General features: G+C 35.7%; 1 protein-coding gene across 1 annotated transcript in view; it reads right to left on the bottom strand.

Moving 5' to 3' along the window:
* LOC100920809 (zinc finger protein 93-like) overlaps positions 1-8345 on the bottom strand; it is a 33121-nt gene extending 24776 nt beyond the window's left edge. Inside the window, exons 1-4 of the mRNA XM_031963334.1 lie at positions 8243-8345; positions 3393-3519; positions 2250-2345; positions 1263-1357 (exon numbers count right to left, since the gene is read on the bottom strand). Coding sequence (XP_031819194.1) covers positions 1263-1357; positions 2250-2345; positions 3393-3519; positions 8243-8275 — 351 coding nt within the window. The 5' untranslated portion in view covers positions 8276-8345. The remainder of the gene's footprint in view (positions 1-1262; positions 1358-2249; positions 2346-3392; positions 3520-8242) is intronic.
* Between the last annotated feature and the right edge of the window lie 11458 nt (positions 8346-19803).

Raw genomic sequence — 19803 nt, 5'->3', positions numbered from 1 at the left:
AGGTTATTTTAGTAAATGTCTTTGAGCTAATTTTGTCTACTGACTGGCTATTAAATATAAGTACATTGTTGAGGACTTCTCAGATATAATTTTCAAATGTGTACCCACAGAGTACATTAACCTTGAAGGAGTCAATTCCTGGACACCCAGCCTATAGTCTGCAAGTTTGAGTTGGGGATGTAGATGCCAGAGGGGGAGCTACATTATAGGGATTTCACTTCAGGTATATTTGGGTGTCTTATATATTTTCTGGAACCAAATGAGACAATTCTCCATCTAGGAGTCTTCCTAGTATTATAGGAATTCAGTGAAGAAAAAGAATATTATTTCTTCTTTTTTTCCCTTCCAAATGATGATTGGCTAGTCAGTATGTTTTCTTTACAACTCAAATCAAATTTTTTATAGATAGTTTTTATACAGTTGAATATTTAAGTCTTAGTCATTTAAGTCTACTAAGTCTTAGTATCTGTTTTATCACTGGATCCAGTACAAGTATTAAAGTTCAAATGAGCAGGATGGGTGCTATATCCTTAGAATACTGGCACCTGGCAATGGCTCCAAATCCATACATGATCCATATCTCCTAAGAAAAAGGTGATATTAAGATAGTTCTTTGGAACACTACAGACTATATTTTATCGAGATGTGAAATATTTATTAAGCAATATGAGGAGAAAGACAAAACCCTGTTGAGTCAACAAAGGTTTATCCATCCCGAGACATGCTAAGGTGACCTCATTTCTCTTTTCTTATATGTTGACTTTTGCTAGTGGACAACCATCAATGATTTTGGAAGGGTAGATGGTAGAGAGAAAACATTTCTCCTAGACCTCTATGGTATACTGGAATACTGTTTAACTGTCAAGACTCAACTTCCTCATGCATTAAATAAGGGATTTAGACCATGTCACTTGTAAGATACCACCCTTTCATTATTTATAGACTCTAAATCATCCATGGGAATAATCTGATAATAATAATTCTGGGAAGAAAAATGATTAATTATTAATTAAAATATATTATATGTATTATATATTAAAATTATATAAAATTAATTAATTAACAATAATTATTACCCTAGGCAAGTCAACCCAATTGCCTCAGCAAAAAATAGTTATTATTAATAATTAATAATTCTCCTAAGAAAAATTAATGATCAGGTCTTTGGATAAGACATAACCAAAAAGGATCAAGGAAAGAAAAGGGTCCATACAATGAGAAAACAGGAAATATTTTAGTGGAGAAAGGAAGACCTAATTCACCTGGGACCTGATGGCCAAGTGCATAGAAATCATGCTTTCCTTCTCTTTCTTGGTGTTCTTTTTTTGAAGAAGGGCAGAATCTTGAGAAAGTGGAGCTGTAAGACAATCAAGAAGTCATGAAGAGTAATCCTTTCTTGAAAATTCTGAACTCACTAAGGCAGAATTCCACACATACCCATGTACAATGACTCCTAGAAAATATGGGGTCAAAAGGAACTCAGGAGTAGCCTCTTCCCAGATTCAGAGAAAAAGCAATGGAATATTATTGTTTGGGGCACTGACTCAGCTACAGGGATCACAGCAGGTTCCAGTGGATGGAGGTCTAATCTGAGAATTAAGAAATGTGTTTAATTCATAGCTTTCTCCCTTATCTACTATATGATAGACTCAATATTCAGCTCAACTCTCTATGACTTAGTCACAACTTCATTTCAAAAGAAAAACATTCCCATTCTCCTCCCTAGCACCAAGGATGTATGAGAATTAATCTGCTGAATCTTTTGGAGCAAAACATAAGGCACCAGCTAAGTACTATCAGAGACTATATCTGATGGAAACAACACAATATTGGGTTCAAGTGCCCCAGAATTCTGGTACTAGCTAACTGTTCACTGACTCTCTTGACTTTCTTCTTAGCTCCTGCTTTCTACTAACTGGCCTCCTACGTCTTCTCCGACACATAGCTTTATCTCCAGTCTACATCCCTTTGCTTTGGCTGTCTTCCATACCTCACCCACCCATGGTGAGTGTGACCAAGTCATTTATCTTCTCTGGGTCTTTGGTTCTATCTATAGAATGAGGAGACCCCTCTAGCATCTGCTTCAGCTCTAACTCTAGCATTGGATGAGCTGAAAGCAAATTAGAGACTTCACATTGCACCATCTCTGTAATGCTTCCCTAACTTGGGGGAATATTTCAAAGGTCCAGTCCCATGACTGAGAAGCTGAGCTGTTGTACCAAGGAGTCCCTTGATTGTGGGTCACTCACCTGGATCAGGGATTTTGGGGACTTCTTCTTCTGGTGGCCATGGTCCTTCATCTCTTTCCAACTGGGAGATCACATCTGGCTGGAAAAGGAGGAGCCCTGTTTATGGGGAAAGAAGCGGAAAGGACTGAGGAGAGACACATCTCACAAGGAAGGCTCAACCCCTTATTTCCATAAGGAAAAGAAGGTCCAAGCTGAAGTGCAAAGGACCTCTGAAAGAGTCAGTTGACTGGTGGAATAGACAGAAAATTAAGTTTCATTGACTCACTCTCTGCTAAGAAAATAGGAACCTTTCATGTCTTTGACCCAATATGGATACCCTCCTCCCACTCCCTTTGCAGCTTTTTTTATGTGTTCTTTTTTCCTATTAGAATTTATAAGTTCCTTGAAGAAAGGAACTGTTTTTTTAAAATCCTTATATTTATATCCTCAATCCTAGCATGGTTTAGACCAATAACTGGCACATAGTCAGAACTTAATGAATACTCTCCTTCTCTGGGGCTAAGCTTTGACCTGGGGAAGAAAAAAGTTACTTCAATTACAAACTTTAAACTTCAATAAAAATGCTAGTCAGTATACACACACACACACACACACACACACACACACACACACATATACCTTCATCCTGAAGAATTTGAGAATCTCCTTATATTACATAAATTACATGTGAGCACTTCAAGCACCTCAGGTATTTTTGGAAAATTAAATCATATGGAAGTGGATATCTTCAACAAAGAGAAGATCTAATTCAGTTCCAATTGATCAATGATGGACAGAATCAGCTACACCCAGAGAAGGAATACTGGGAAATGAGTGTAAACTATTTGCATTTTTGTTTTTCTTTCTGGGTTATTTTTACCTTCTGAATCCAATTCTTCTTCTGCAACAAGAGAACTGTTCGGTTCTGCACACATATATTGTATCTAAGATATACTTTAATATATTTAACATATATGAGACTGCCTGCCATCTAGGGGAGGGAGTAGAGGGAGGGAAGGGAAAAGTTGGAACAGAAGTGAGTGCAGGGACAATGTTGTAAAAATTACCCATGCATATGTTCTGTCAATAAAAAGCTATAATAAAAAAATTAAATCATAGACACACTTCCAAGGACAAACAGATTTGCAGGAGAAGCTGCCTTACCCAGAGATACTAGGTTCTCATAGTTCTCCAACATCACTTCTCTGTAGAGTTCTTTCTGAGAGGCATCTAGTTTCTTCCATTCCTTCTTTGTGAAGTACACAGCCACATCGTTGAATGTCACTGTTCCCTGAAATATAGAACACACTTCTGCTCAGCCACAGACCATCCATCAAATGGATCCTGGAGGATGCAGAGAATTCAAAAATAATAAATACTACTACACACACACATAAAAATTAGTATATACACATCTATGTAAGTAATACTACACATTTTTCATAGCTGTCCAGCTTTTCCTTGCTTCTTTGTATGTTCCTTGTTCCTTGCTATGTACTTTTTACTTTACTTTTTTCCTTTCTCTCCCACAGAAGAAAGGTGCACATATATAAAAATATGTATATATACAAATTACATATCTACCCACATACATATACATTGATGCCTATAAACATACACATATATACTCATACAAATAGATGTAAAACCTATTAATATGTTTTTATGTTAAAATAAACTGTAAATAGCTAGAGCCACACAAAGCAGACCTAGAGGCAGGTTTTTAGAAATAAAGTAGAGGTTTAATTAATTTAAATATGATAATAATCTAGATTTAATTAATTTAATTAATCATTTTAAGAGTAAGGAATGAAGTTTGCAAACTGGTAGCACTCCTGGGCGGAAGACCTTTCCTGTAAAGGCAGAGATATTATACACAAATCATAAGGAGAAAGAAATAGGGAAGATGGATTACAATACAATCATTTTCAGGACCTGAGTGGTTTCCTACAATAAGGCCATGAGTGCAAGACAATATGGGTGTTCTCTAGTTTTATGGGAACAGTGTACAGTGATTATTTCAAATCACTGGGGTCATTACTTGGTGGGGGACAGGTGAAGAGAACAGGTTCAGCAATCTTTGATTCTCTTCACTAACATACACAGAAAAGTGTTGTAAAGGATTGATTTGTCATTTCAAATTGCACTGTAACCCTCTGACCAGAATCTGCTGGCAAAATGATAGCTCTGAAAAAAACTACCTTATTAGCATATTCATTATACATACGATGTTAATATGGACATCATAATTTTCTATACAGTTTATGCTGTGTTTATTTTCAGTTGTCATCTATTTCTCTGGAGATGGAGACCATCTTCTTTAAGTTCAAATCTTTCCATGTTTTTCTAAATCAACCAGTTCATCATTTCCTAGATCACAACTATATTCCAACCTAATTACAGTCCATCTGACAGACTATCTATAAAAGATATTTTTTTCCCATTTTCTGCATTCCTTCTATTCTTGGCTACATATGTTTTATTTATACAAGAAGATTTTAATTTAAAATAATCAAAATTATCCATTTTTATACTTTAACAATGCTTTCACTTTATAATATAGTTTAAGGTCTGAATCTGCTTTCTTTACATCTTTTTCCTCTTTGGTTTCTTTGAAGTTCCTCACCTTTTGTTCTTCTACTTGAACTTTATTATTATTTTTTTTTCTAATTCAGTAAAATAATTTTAGTAATTTAATTGGGATATCATTACATAAATAGATTAGATTAGATGGTCATTTAAAAATTAAATTGACTTTACCTACATATGAACAATAAATATTACTTCAATGATTTAGCTCAAATTTTATTTGTATAAAAAGTGTTTTATGTATATTTTCATATATGAGTAAGTTCATCCTATTCACATTCTAATCCATAATTTCTTGTTGTACATTTTCCTCCTTCCTATTTTTCCTCTCTATCTTTCTCATTCTGTTTCTTTCCTTCTTCATTTTTTGGCTTTACTTCTACTTATTACCTTGCTTTCCTATTCTTTAACCTACCCTCTTTTCAAGAACCCTTCCCTTATCCTTCCCCCCACATTATCCCCTTGATTCTTATTTCAAAATTTAGAGGACTTTTATACTCTTCTATATGCATATGTTATTCCCTTTTTAACCCATTCCTGATGAGAGTAAAATTTCAGCACCACTTGTTCTCCCCCATTAGCTTTTTTCTGTATCAATTTTTCCTTTTTTGGGCCTTATTTATATGAGATAATTGCTCCTTTTTATCTTTTTCTACAGTGTTATATACTTTTATTACATTATCATACTCAGCTCAGCCCAAATGACAGTCAAAAAAGAACATATAATTTTTTCATGTATAAGAAGTAAATAGCTTACTCAACAAAATATAATACTGAACGAAAAAAATAGACATTTAACAAACTAGAAGGCTTTAAGATATTTGTGACAAAAACAACAGAATTTAAGGGGGAAATTCAACATATAACATGTTATATTATATTCCTTACTCCATTTCTTGCCAGAAGTAGTCAAAGAAGATGTCCCTAACTATGATGGAAGAGCTCAGAAACTACCTATATAACAACATTACAATCCACAAACGATAGCTATTGTAATAACATGGAAGAAACATGAGAAGGGAATGTAGGTATATGTAGACTACCATATATCAAACAATAGATAAAATGGACCCAGAACTCAAGATGCTCTGGCCCTTTTGCCTACGATTGGCAGTGTTAGATTTATGCTGTGAACACTCCTAGATTTAGATGGCACAAAAAAAGATAAAGGCAGCTTTTCTACATGGAGTGGAAAAACCAATTTGATCATGTGCTTCAAGACACTCAAGAGGACTTCATGGAAGTGTTAGTGTCCTTAGTTGACTTCATTGTCTTTGGAAAAGCAACAGAGTATGAGGAAAATTGGATGAAATTTTTGAATCAGCTAGAATAGGACTTGTTAATCCTTTTTGGGTCATGGACCCTTTGGGCAGTCAGTCTGGTAAAATTTTTTTCTTCCTTTTCAGAAAAAATGTTCTTACATGATGAAGAGAAAATGCCTAAGGCTATAATGGAAATCAATTATTTGAAACACAGTTATCAAATAATTTTAAAAACATTCACAGATGGGTCAGCAAGGAGGCACAGTATATAGAGCAGCAGCCCTAAAGTCAGGAAGACAGGAGTTCAAATCTGCTATCAGATAATGTTCCCTGGCTGTGTGACCCTGGGCAAGGCACTTAACCCCAATTAACTCAGCAAAAAACAAAAACAAACAAACAAACAAAAAACCATTCACAGATTCTAGGTTAGGAACTACTCAAGCTATAGGAAGTGGGTTTAAAGCTTCCATTGATGCTATCACCAATCTCCCAGCCCAGAATTTATCCTTGACTCTTCTCTGCCACATGCAATCTATTGCCAAGTTCTATTGATTTTACTTTGACAACATGTCTTGAATATGCTTCCTTCTCTCCTCTGACACTGTTGCCACCCAGGTTGAACCCATCCTTATCTTACCCAGCCACTGACCTCAAATCTTTCCCCACTCCCATATATCTTCCTGAGCCACCAAAGTGATTTCCTCAAAGCACCAGTATGACCATGTCACTTCTCTACTCAATAAAATGCAATGAACTCTACAAAATTCTTTGCTTGGTGTTCAAAGTCCTTCATACTTCATCTCCTTCCCATCTTTTCAGTCTTCTTACATCTGACTCCCAACCAAGTATTCTTTGTCTGGTGACACTGACCTCCTGATTGATTATTCCATTAAGGAGAAATCACTTGTGGTACCTCCTGAATGGTAATATATGAGAACATACAAATTTCTCAGCATCAAAGAGTACCTTTGCAAAAACTAATCAAGACCAATAGCAAATGAAATCATAAATAAATTAAATAAGGCAGAAATATTAAATATGCCATTTATCCACAAGAATAAACTGCAAATCAGAATAATAAGAAAAAGACACATACTTAAATGGGCACTCAGTAATGACATCCTGAATAGTTGGTAAAAGAAAATATTCTAGAATAATAAATGCTAAAGAGAAGGATAACAACAATAATGTCCCAAAATATTTCAATATAGCTAAAGCAGTACACAGAAATTCTGAAAAATACCCAGCAATTACTCTATATATGTTTTTTCTTTAGGCAGAATATAAATTTCTTGACAGAATGGACTCTTTTCATCTATTTCTTTATGTTATCAGTCATCTAGCGCCTATGTTCCAAATTTTGGTATGCTTAAAAAATATTTTAATTGTGTTAAGTTTGCTTTTTGTTTGTTTGTTTATTTTGAGAGGCAGGGAAATGTTTGTTTATGAATAATCTTTGAATTGGAAAAGACAGAGCAAATACATTTAACAGTGAATTGAAACACTAGATAAAAAAGGAGATAGTAAGCACCAATCTGTTCTTGGATGAGTTCAAGTTATCAGGTACAAAATGGAAAATGTTTCCCAAATTTCACAAAAAGTGAATGAGTAGATTCTATAAATTATGATTCATACTATGAAAGTATGATTGCCATTGATTTCCTGGCAAAGTTTTCAAATGTATAATTCAAGTAATGATTAGAAAACATCTGGAAAACTCACTAGTGATCATAATGAGCCAAGAAGGTTTTATCCATCAGAGAACATGCCAGGGTAACCTTATTTCTCTAGCCTGTTTTGTTGCAGATAGTATTCCTATATGTATATGACTGGAGCTGTGATCTCCCAGTGAGTTTTGAGATTCAATAATTCTGGAAATATAGCAAGCATTACTTCTATACCACCATGACATAATGTTTACCTGTTTAAGGCTCAACTTCTTCATGCATTAAATAAGGGGCTTAGACAACATTACCTGAAAGGTGCCTTCCAAATTTCATTATTTACAGACTCTAAATCACCTATGAGAATAGTTAGCCTTCTGGGAAGATAACTTAATGAAATCAGATTCTGGACAAGGAATAGTTTCAAGAAAGATCAAGAAAAGAAAAGTATTCATATTATGAGAAAAGAGGCATTTCCACTGAGAAAGACCTAACTCACCTGGGACTTGATGGCCAAGTACACAGAAACCATTCTTTTCTCCTTGTCTTTAGTGTTTTCTTCTTGAGGAAGGGCACAATCTTGAGGAGGCAGAGCTGCAGGACAAGAAAGAAGCCATGAAGAGTAATCCTTTCCTAAATCTTCCAAACTCACCAGAGAAAACTCTCAACAAACCCATAATACAATGATAACCATAGAATATGGGAGTCAAAGGAGCTCTGGAATAACTCTCCTTTACCCATCCCCAGATTCAGAGAAGAAGGTCCATAAAATATTAATGCCCAAGACTGACTCAGCTACAGTGATCACAGCAGTTTCAAGGGAAAGAGGTCTTCTCTGAGAACTAGGAAACATTGGTTCAATTTATAATTCATATCTTTGTCCTTTATTTACTATGTGATAAATTGAGTATTCAACTCAACTCTCTGTGACTCAGTTACACCTTCATTTCAAGAGAAAAATATTCCCATTCTCCTCCCTAGCACCAAGGATGTATGAGGATTAATCTGCTGAATCTTTTGGAACAAGACATAAGGCACCAAGCTAAATACTATCAGAGATTACGTGATCTGATGGAAACATTGCAATATTAGGTTCCAGGGTTCTTGAGTTGTGCTATTACTTTTACTCTCCTGGCTGACTTTCTTCTTAGTTTTGAAGAGAGACTTGTTGTCTTTCCAACTGGCCTTTTGCTTCTTCTCCAAAATAACCTTTTTTTCAGTCTGTCCCTTTGCATGGGCTATCTCCCATCTTCCTAACCAGATTATATTTGACTCCTTTGTTTTCATTTTACATTTATTTATTCTGTATTATTACATATATTTATTCTACATGTAATCTCCATGGAGAGAATGCCAGCTCTTTGAGAGTAACATTGTTTTCTTTTTCTTTTTGCCTTTGATTGGTTGAGTTTCATTAGCCTAAATCTTCATGTTTGCCAAATGGAGAAGAAAAGTTTTCTCATCTTCTTATTCATAGACATTTATTTGCAAGGGGAAAAACATGATAATGGACACAAAATTTTTGGCAAGTGAAATGTTAATGGTGCAGATCTAGAATAAATGGAGCAAGTTCATCTGGGAAGATGTCTACAGGAGAGCCACAAGATTCAGGCTTGTTTTTTTTTTTTTTTTACTGTTCAATAGATTTATCCATGATCTAGATTGAACACAGATGGCTTAATTGCTAAATCTTTGGATCACATATAGCTGAGGGGAGATAGTATATTCAAAAGAGAAGGGAGGTGAGAGGACACATCCCATCCTTGTCTATTCCTTTTTCTTTCTCCTGTCCAATTCATTGGACAAATTCTATCTTCCTTTTAAGCCTATCCCCATCCTAAGACGTGTCATTTTCTCTTTCCTTTTCAAGGATTATGGACAAGTTGCCATTTGTATCACATCTGTTTCAGTGTGTCCAGAACATGCTACATTTGCCCAACTCTGGTCCCCTGGACTGGAGTCAGAAATTGCTTCAGCTCCAACAGCTTTAAAGTTAGGTCCTTCCCATTGGTTTTTCTGTCCAGTCAAAGTTCACAGGTCAGAAATATTTCAGATCAAGTCCTGTATACCAGAGCTATTCTTTGAAAATATCACCTTTCTTTCTTTCTTTTGAACTATCTAAATTTATTTATTTTTATTAAAACTTTTTATTTTCAAAACATATGCAGGGATAATTTTTCAACACTGACCCTTGCAAAATCTTGTGATCCAAAATTTCCCCGTCTTCCCCCCACTCCCTCTTCTAGATGGCAACTAATCCAGTATATGGTAAAAATATGACACCACCTTTCTTGAAAGCTCTGACTTCGGGGTTAAAAGGGAGGTCATTTTGGCTGGAGCCTTCACTAGGAGATACCAGCTGTTTCTATAGTGACCAAGACAAGGCAACCTCTAAACCCACTTGGGACCAGCCCCAGAGTCTAAGAAAGCCTCTTTCCTTACAACTGGTAATGTGATAAGTGTCATTAATTCTCCATTCACCTCCCTCATTGGTTCAGGTCCTGCAGAACCAGTACAAGGATCATAGCTATGCACTTAGGGAAATATATATGGACATAAGTGGATTTGTGAGTTCTTCTGTAATTTCTTTCACAGTGGCAGATCACAAGACCCACATATCACAGGGGACGAGGGGCTGATAAGACTGAAAAACCTCATCCCTAATGGCCAAGCATCTCTGTGCTTAGGGAGGTGGTTCTCTAAGAGGGCAAATGTTGCGGGCTAGAACAGGGTAGGAAGCCTTTCCAATGGCAGGACCCCCTAGAGATGGCACTTCTCTGACAAAGGGAAAGATCAGGGCTACTTTTGGTCAGTATATAATTTTTGTGCATAGGGGAAGACTGACAGAAAAATGGACAGATCGACAAATGGAGAGATATCTATGAAGATACCTTAAAAGATTTGTGGATCTCTCCCTGTCACCTCTATGTCTGTAGTCACATATCTACAGCAATTCATATACACACACAAACATACAAACACACGCTCAGAGTAGCATGTGAAAAGTGAAATGCCACAATACACACACACATGAAAAAAGAGGGGTGAGAACGTCCCACCTGTGCCCATTGGCTCACTCCCTAACTTACCTGCCAGCATCCTCACAAACAAAGGAGCCAAGCTTCAATTGTAACAGACAAAGGAACTACCTTTCCCAGAATTCCTCGGGGCTGAGAGGCTAAGTGCTGGCACAGGCTTGTGGGGCTCGACCTGACACATTGGAAAGAGAGTCTGAGCCAGTGTCCCTATGGGAACATAGGGGCTTCCTCAAACTACTCTGGGAAATGTAGTTCATGGACTATGTAGTTCAGAAGCGCTGTCCCTCCAGCACTACTCAACAGCACTACAGATTGAGGGCCAGTTGAGGGGCCAGACATTGGAACAAAAATGAAGCACGTGTTAAGTCTTGGAGAAGCCCCATATACATTAAAAAGACTGAACACATGCATGAAAATCTTACTTTTGGACCGCAAAGCCTAAAATTATATTAATCATATCTAAGTTTACATTTATGCACATAATTATTAATATCAAATTATGCATATAACATATACATATTAGAGAAGGAATTTAAAATTTTAAATAGCATTTTATAAAATATCTCATTTGATCCTCACTACAGCCCTGGCAGGTAGGTGCTACTATTATCCCCATTTTATAATCGAGGCAGACAGAAGTTACACAGCCAGTTAAATGCCTAAACCCTTATCTGAACTCAGTTCTTTGTAACTCCAAGCCCAATATTCTAGCCATTGCACTGCCTGCCTTCCTATTAAATTACAATTTCATATTCGCTATGAACATAGTGGATAGATAGCTGGTCCAGGAGCTAAGAAAACCTTAAATCTCTCCTCTCTCAATCCACCCTCCACTCAGCTGTCAAATTGATCTTTCTAAAGTGTCAACATGATCATGTTACCCTCCCTCCCCATTCAATAAATTAATTGCCTACCACATCAAATATAATGTCCTCTGACTTTTAAAGCCCTTTACAACCTGAACCTTACTAACCTTTCTCAGTCTTCTTATACCCCAGGGATTTTGCCATCTTGTACATTGGCCATCTTGTTGCTCCACAAGCCCTTCATCTCCCCAACTCTGGGCATTTTCACTAGTAATTGCCATGTCTGGAATACTGAATCATCTCATCTTCAGATTTTCCTGCCTTCCTTCAAGTCCTATCTAAAATTCCATTCAAACCAGAAGCTTTTGCTGATCCATCTTAATGCTTATGCCTTCCCTCTATTGTTGATATCTTGCTTGTATCTAGTTGCTTTTTGACTGTGAGCTCTCAGAAAGCACCAAAACTATCTTTTGCCTTTCCCTGTATCTTTATCACCTGGCACAATACACAGTAGCTGTACACAATAGATGCTTAATAAATACTTTTGACTTGACTTGATGGATTTACCCATGCAAAATAAAAAAAAGAAAATGAACGATTTGGGAAAAGGAAAGATCTAATCTTAGCTCTGGGAACCTTCTGGAAGCATTTGTTAACAAGGTGTGGGGGCTATAAGTAGAAAGTAAACAGTCTACCCTTGTGATAGATGGGGTCTAGTTATTATGGCCTAGCTAACTGCAGCTGAGAAGGCTTGGGTGGCTTTGTACAGTGGGTATATGTAGGGATTATGCATGATATAGATGATTAATTGGACCTTTATTCAGTATAATTCAATTTTTGATATGATTCTATAGGGATAGTGATTATAAATTCTGTATTTTAGGTCCTAGAGCTGTAAACAGCAAATTGTAAGATTACTTGCTTAATTGTAGGAATCTAACTAGAGGACCCTCACTCTTGTTTTTCCTTGTTATGTTGACCAAGCTCTTAATGTCAGAGGTGATTCAATAACGTGGAAAGTCTCCCAACTATTTTTGGTTGCCTCTCTGTTCCTCAACAACCTGCTATTTCCCAACTCACAAAGAAATGACCATGAGACTTTGACCAGCAAATGATCCTGTTGCCTGGCCTATGGTCTGCTTTTTTACTGGCATAAAAAAGTATGCCAGTAGATATATATTTTTAATCACCTCAGCTTATGGGTCTGCTCCTAGACTCAGTAGGACCTCCTAAAACATCATGTCTGATAAGGCCTGCTCATCAGCTTATTTATCAACCAATTGGATTCTACATTTTGTGTAGACTCTCCTAGAGGATTGTGGTCAAAATCTATCAGCCAATGAAACTCTGTATTTTTCTGTGTATTTTTTCTGTATCATTTGGGTATCAAGCATTATAAAACTAAAGCCATGAAGGTGAGGAAGATTAAAAGGGCCAATGGCCATTTAATAAATTGCCATTGACTCAAAGCTCTGTCTAAGCTTCTTTTATTGTAGGTTGGACAATTTGGGACCCCACATTATGGTGATCCCAAGTGGCAAAGAAATGCAGGCCCTCATCTCTTTAGAATAGTTTCTGCAGGGTATACAGGAAGGAAGTGCATTCCTGAATGAGTTTTCACCAATGGCTGAGTCAAGGACTCAGGTCCTGGGAGAATGGACTCCCCTTGACCTCCAAGCCTGAGGCAAGTCTCAAGATGGGTGAGCCTGCCTCAGTTCATTCCCTAAAGTTTTTTCCCTTAAAGGAAATTCCCCAAGTGAGCTGAGAGGGACTGATTGGATTTATATGTTCTGAAGCACTTAAATGAATTATTTATAAAAATTATATGATCATGATTTTAACACTTAAAACATAAGCTACTTTCCTCTGTCTACTTTCATTTTATTAAATAGGAAAACTAGGGAGATTCAATCAGCTGTGAAAAAGCCAGTTCTTCATTTTTGGCCTGTTTGTTAGCAGGAACTGGGTATCCCAGATCATAAGGAATACCTGAGGTCTACTTTATTAGAGGAGATCATGGATCCTTTAATAAAGTGCCAATAGCATAAAGCTCTATCTCAACTTCCACTCTTGTAGGTTGGATAATTTTGGACTCATACTCCGTCCCATTTTCTTGACTCCTTTTGTGTATCATCTATCCCCCTTAAATTGGGAGCTCCTGGAGATCAGGCTTTTCATTAATTGTATCCCTGAGCACACTTTTGTTTTCATTTATTGTTTAATAAATGTTTAGTGGATTGGATGCCATTAAGATTGCAAATTTGGATGAATGTTAGGATTGTATTGCCTTTGACAATAAAGGGGAAGTTAAGAAGAGAGGAGAATTTAGGGGAAAAGATAATATTTTGTTTTGGATACATTTTCACTTTCGATGCCTATAGAACATTCAGTTAACAGATCCAAAAGGTAGATGGTGATATGGGACTGAAGTTTTGTGACAAACTAGGAATGAATATATATTGCTATTGTTATTCAATTGTTTCAGTAATGTCTGACTCTTTATGACCCCTGTTGGAGTTTTCTTGGCAAAGATACTGAGTAGTTTGACATTTCCTTTTCTAGCTCATTTTACAAATAAGGAAATTGAGGCAAACAGGATGACTTGTCCAGGGTCACAGAGCTAATGCGGTCAATTTGGAATTCAGTTCTTTCTGACTCCAAGCCCAGTGCTCTATCTACTGCACTACCAACTATTCCAATGAATATGTAGATCATTTCAAGAGAGATGATAATTAAATGTATGGGAGCTGGTGAGGTCATCAAGTAACAGTATAGGGCTAAAATAGAAGATGGCTCAGCCTAAAAGTTTAAGGGATATCCAATTAGTGAGTGTAACATAAATGAAGAAGCAGCAAAGGAGAAGGAGAAAGAGTAGTTACACAAGAACATTAAAACTTAGAGAGGAGAAGCCATTAAGGAAAAGAAGATTAAAAGATGATAAGAATTCAAGAAGTGGATTAGGAACCAGGCCATTAAATTTGGCAATTAAGTGAGATTGCATTTTCAACTGAATAATCAATAAACATTTATTAAGTGCCTACTATATGCCAGGCATTGTGTAAGCACTGGGGATAGAAAAAAAGACAGTACCTGTCCTCAAGGAGCTTACAATCTTGTGGGGACACAATGTATAAATAAAAATGTAAACATATCTAATGAAGAGATAATATATTAACAAAATGGTAAAGTCATCTAATGGGGAAGCAGTATGAAAAATAAAAATGTAAACTCATCTAATGGGGAGACAATGTGTAAACAAAAATGTAAACATATCTAATGGAGAAACAATATATTAACAAAACTGTAAACTCATCTAATGGGGAGGCAATATATAAACACAAATGTAAGCACATCCAATGGGGAAACTATATACAAACAAAAATGTAAACTTATCCAATGGGAGATAATATGTAAAAAAAAAATGCAAACACATCTAATGGGGAGGTAATATGTAAACAAAAATGTAAACTCATCTAATAGAGAGGCAATATGCAAGCACAAATGTAAGCTCATCCAGTGAGGAGATAATTTGCAAACAAAAATGTAAACATATCCAATGAGGAGGCAATGTGCAAACAAAAATGTAAACACACCCAATGGGGAGACAATATGTAAACAAAAATGTAAACACATCCAATAAGGAGGCAATATGTAAACAAAAATGTAAGTTCATCTAATAAGGAGGGGAAAAAAATAAATTCCTCTAATGGGTAGACGATATTTAAACAAAAATAGTTAAATGTTTAAACGCACAAAAAAGCAAGCTATATACAACATAAATAAGACACTAGAATTAAGAGGGGATGGGGAAAGTTTCTTGTAGAAAGTGGAATTTTAGTTGAGACTTAAAGATAACCAGGAAGTTCATCAATTGGGATGAAAGAGAGAGAATTTTCCAGGTATAGGAAATAGTCAAAAAAATGCCCAGAGCTTTTTGAGAGTATTCTGGGAAGATGATAGAGGAAATCAGAAATTTCCAGGCTCTGCAAATTTCCTCAACAAACAGAAAGAAAATCACTATGAAATGAACATAAAACAGCAAAAACAAAGGGGTAAAGCAGTTGTCCTCCTAAAATAACTTGGGAGGACTTCAAAAAATCAGGACCTCCAGGGGCTGAAGTTTAGCCTGAGAGAAGCCAACTCCACTGACTCAAATAACAGTAGATCATGGAGCATCTTTGTCAGGAAGCAGACTAGGTCTCATCTAAGGAACAGCGCATAGCTAAGAGATGATCCCACGCTGTAGCTGGGGGCGACAAGGAATGAGCACATACCTGGTGAGTGCTGTACTTGCAGAGAGTAAGGACATTTTGGGGACAGAGTGGCTGGAGAGTCTAATTGTGGCTTACAGGAAGAGAAGAGTCCCAGAGGTTGAGCACCAGACAAAATACAAAACAATAATGATGATGATAATTATGATATGATGATGATGATAGAAGCTGAGGTCTATGGCAACATTGCCCATAATGAGATTAAAACCTAATGATAATAATAAATTGCTAATATTAAAATAAAACAAAAATTTAAAATGAGTAAGCAAAGGAAAAACAGCCCAATCATAGATAGCTACTTTGGTGTGAAAGAAGATCAGTGTTCATTTTCAGAGGAAGATAGTGAAATTTTAAAAGGCCACTCTTATCCCAAAGAGTAACATATGGCCATAAGCTCCCCAAAAATTCTTGGAAGAATTTAAAAATCTAATAAAAGAGATCAAGAAAATAATAAAAACAATTCAAGAAAATTATGAAAAGCAAGTTAATTAATTGGAAAAGGGATAGGAGATCTTAAGGAAGAAAATAACTCCTTGAAAATTAGAATTGGACAAAAACCCCAGCATATCATCCAATGACACTGTAAGACATCAAGAAATAATAAAACAAGAAAAAAAGAAGAGATTCTGAAATACCATAGAAAAACAACTGATTTGAAGAAGAAATTGAGGAGAAACAATATGAGAATTATAGGAATACCTGAAAATTATAATAAAAAGAATCTGTATTCAATATCACAAGAAATTATTAAGAAAAAAATGCCTTGTTGTTCTACAACAAGAGGGTAAAGTAGAAATAGAAAAAAAAACCTTACTGTACACCACCTGAAAGAGATTCCAGGAGGAAAATGTAAAGGAAGGTCAGAGCCAAGTTTCAGAACTCCCAGGTTAAGGAGAAAATATTGTAAACAACAAGAAAAAACCCAACTATTTAATTATTACAAAAATACAGTCAAAATTTCAAAAAACCTACCACCTTCTACTCTATTAGACCATACATCTTAGTACATTATTTCTTTCTTTCCCATTAGTATTTTATTTTTCCAAATATATATAAAGAGAGTTTTCAATATTCACCTTTGTAAAGCCTTGTGTTTCACATTTTTCTCCCTTCCTCCCTTTGGCCCCTCCCCAAGACAGAAAGCAATCCGATATAGGTTAAACATGTTCAATTCTTCTAAATGTATTTCCATAATTCATCATACTGTGCAAGAGAAATTGGATCAAAAGGGGAAAAATCATGAGACAGGGAAAAAAACCCAAGCAAACAAAGCACAACAGCAGCAAAAGTGATCCACTTCTTTGATCTACATTCAGTCTCCATAGTTCTTTCTCTGGACATGGATGGCATTTTTCATCCCAAGTCTAATGGAATTGTTTTGAATCAACTAATTGTTGAAAAGATCCACACATTGCTATGTACAATGTTCTCTTGGTTCTGCTCGCTTCACTTAGCATCAGTTCATGGCATTCTTTCTAGGCTTTTCTGAAATCATCCTGCTCATCATTTCTTATAGAACAATAATATTCCATCACATTCATATACCATAACTCATTTATCCATTCCCCAATTGATGGGCATCCACTCAATTTCCAAGAACATTATATTTCAAGGGGGCAAAAGAGTTAGGATTACATATAAGAATAACTTACTCAGCAAAATTGAGTATAATACTAAATGAAAAAGAAAAGATACTTGATGAACTGAAAGGTTTTCAAGTATTTGTAACAAAAAGACCAGAACTCAATGGAAAATTCTATCTAAAAGATTCAGAGGAAAAGTAAAAATAGTAAAAAGTAGGGATGGTGGGGGAGAAGATAAGGTAACAGGGATAGGGTAAAAAGAGAAGCCAAAAAAGGAAATAGTGAGTAAAAATAAGATGAGGAAAATTCACAAATAGTAATTATAACTTTGAATGTAAGTAGAATGTTTATAACAGCTCTCTTTGTGGTGTCAAAGAACTGGAAATTGCAGATATCTCCATCAATTGGCTGAACAAACTGTGGTATTATATGTGATGAAATACTATGCCATAAGAAATGATGAACTCAATAATCTTTGAAAGGAATAGAAAAGACTTGCATGAAATGATGAAGAGAAAAGTGAATAGAAGCAAGAGAACATCATGTATAGTAACAGCAATATTGTTTTAAAAATGATTTTAAGTGACTAAGTCATTTTGAGTATTATAAATACACAAATTAAAAATAAAGGACATATGAAAAAGAAGCTAGCAGAATCCAGAGAACGAAATAATAAATAAAAGTTTATGTATAGAATAATTTTACATATATACCTATTTGTATCTAATGGTAGCCATTAGATGTATGTGATGGGAGGGAAAGAAAAGAAATTTATACAATAACTTTAGTATTTATTTAAGTAACAGCACGTTGTACATAATTGCAGTTTCATGTACAATCATATTTTTATTATACTACCTTGTAAAAATGTTTGTTTTATTCCATAAATTAAAAATAAAATAAATAAATAAAAAAGAAAATACCCAGAATGAAAAAATGGTTTGCCTAGTTCATGATACTGCCAGGAAGCCAGTGTCACTATCAGAGAGTATGTGTTGGAAGCTAGGGTGTGAGAACACTGAAAAAACTAGGCTGTTAGATGCTTTGAAAATGCATTTTATATTTGATTCTGAAGGCAATAGGGAGTTATTGGCGTTTATTGAAAGGATGGGGTAGGGGGAGAAGGAGTATGACCAAACCTGCTCTTTAGAAAAAAAACTTTAATGGCTCATTGGAAGTTGGATCGCTAAATAACTTGAGACAGACAGACCCACCAGCAGATGTGGGAAAAATATTTTATTGTATAGTTTGGAAAAACCTTATTAACATTGTTTGAACCTAGTTTTACATGGCTAGAAATTGTCTAAACCTATCAGGCAACATACATACATATATATGTATATGTTATATCTATATATGTATATATGTACATATATATATATATATATGAGAGAGAGAGAGAGAGAAAGAGGAAGGAGAGAGAAAGTAATCTCACAAAGACTTGAGGAGGGAGCCACACCATTTTTCTAGCTCTCTCTTTTGCCAAATGATGTAATTAAATTCATTTAAAATGATTTTGGATTTTGAGGTTTATTCTCAACTAAAACAGGCTGGTGCAATCACCTAGGTGTGTGGCCAACGAAGACCTTCACTAAAAGTGTAGATGTATCAGGGGATAGAAGGAGACATATGCAAGAGATGCTGCAAAAGTAAAATCAATAAACTTTGGCCACTGAGTTAATATATAGTGAGGAGTCCAGGACCACTGCTAGGTTGTGATCCTGAGGGACTGGGAGAATGCTGATGTCCTCTACAGTATCAGGGAAAGCAAAAGGAGAGGGGAATTTAGGGGAAAGACTATAGGTTCTGTTTTGTACATAGTACATTTAAGATATCTATTGGACATCCAGTTTGTGATGACAAAAAGGCAATTGAAAATGTGAGGCTGGAGACCAGAAAAGAGTATGATAGGATAGGTAGATTTGAAATTTATGAACATAAAGATGGTAGTAAATCCATGGGAGCTGATGATATCACTAAGTGAAATAGTATAGAGGAAGAAGAGAGAGAGAGATATGTGGGACACCCATTGTTAGAGAGTTTGATCTGGAAAGGGGTCTAATGGAGAAAAAAAGAGTTATAAGATAGGTAGCAGAACTAGGAGAGAGTAGCATCCTGAAAACTTATAGGGAAGAAAGTATCAAAAAGAGAGAGTGAGTAACAGTGTCAAAGATTGCAGAGAATAAGGATTGAGAAAATGCCATTGAAGTTGGTAATCAGGAAATAATTAGTAACTCTGGAAAGTGTAGTTTCAATTGAATGATGAGGTCATATGCCACATTTCAAAGTATTAGATGAGGTATTAGATGAATTAGTGGTATTAAATATAAGTAGCCTTATCACGGAGTTTAACCATGAAATG

Source organism: Sarcophilus harrisii, chromosome 3 (assembly GCF_902635505.1).
Source record: "Sarcophilus harrisii chromosome 3, mSarHar1.11, whole genome shotgun sequence".
In the NCBI taxonomy this organism is placed as follows: Eukaryota; Metazoa; Chordata; class Mammalia; order Dasyuromorphia; family Dasyuridae; genus Sarcophilus; species Sarcophilus harrisii.
The sequence above is the reverse complement of the archived record's forward strand: the minus strand, read 5'-3'. Positions and strand labels throughout refer to the sequence as shown.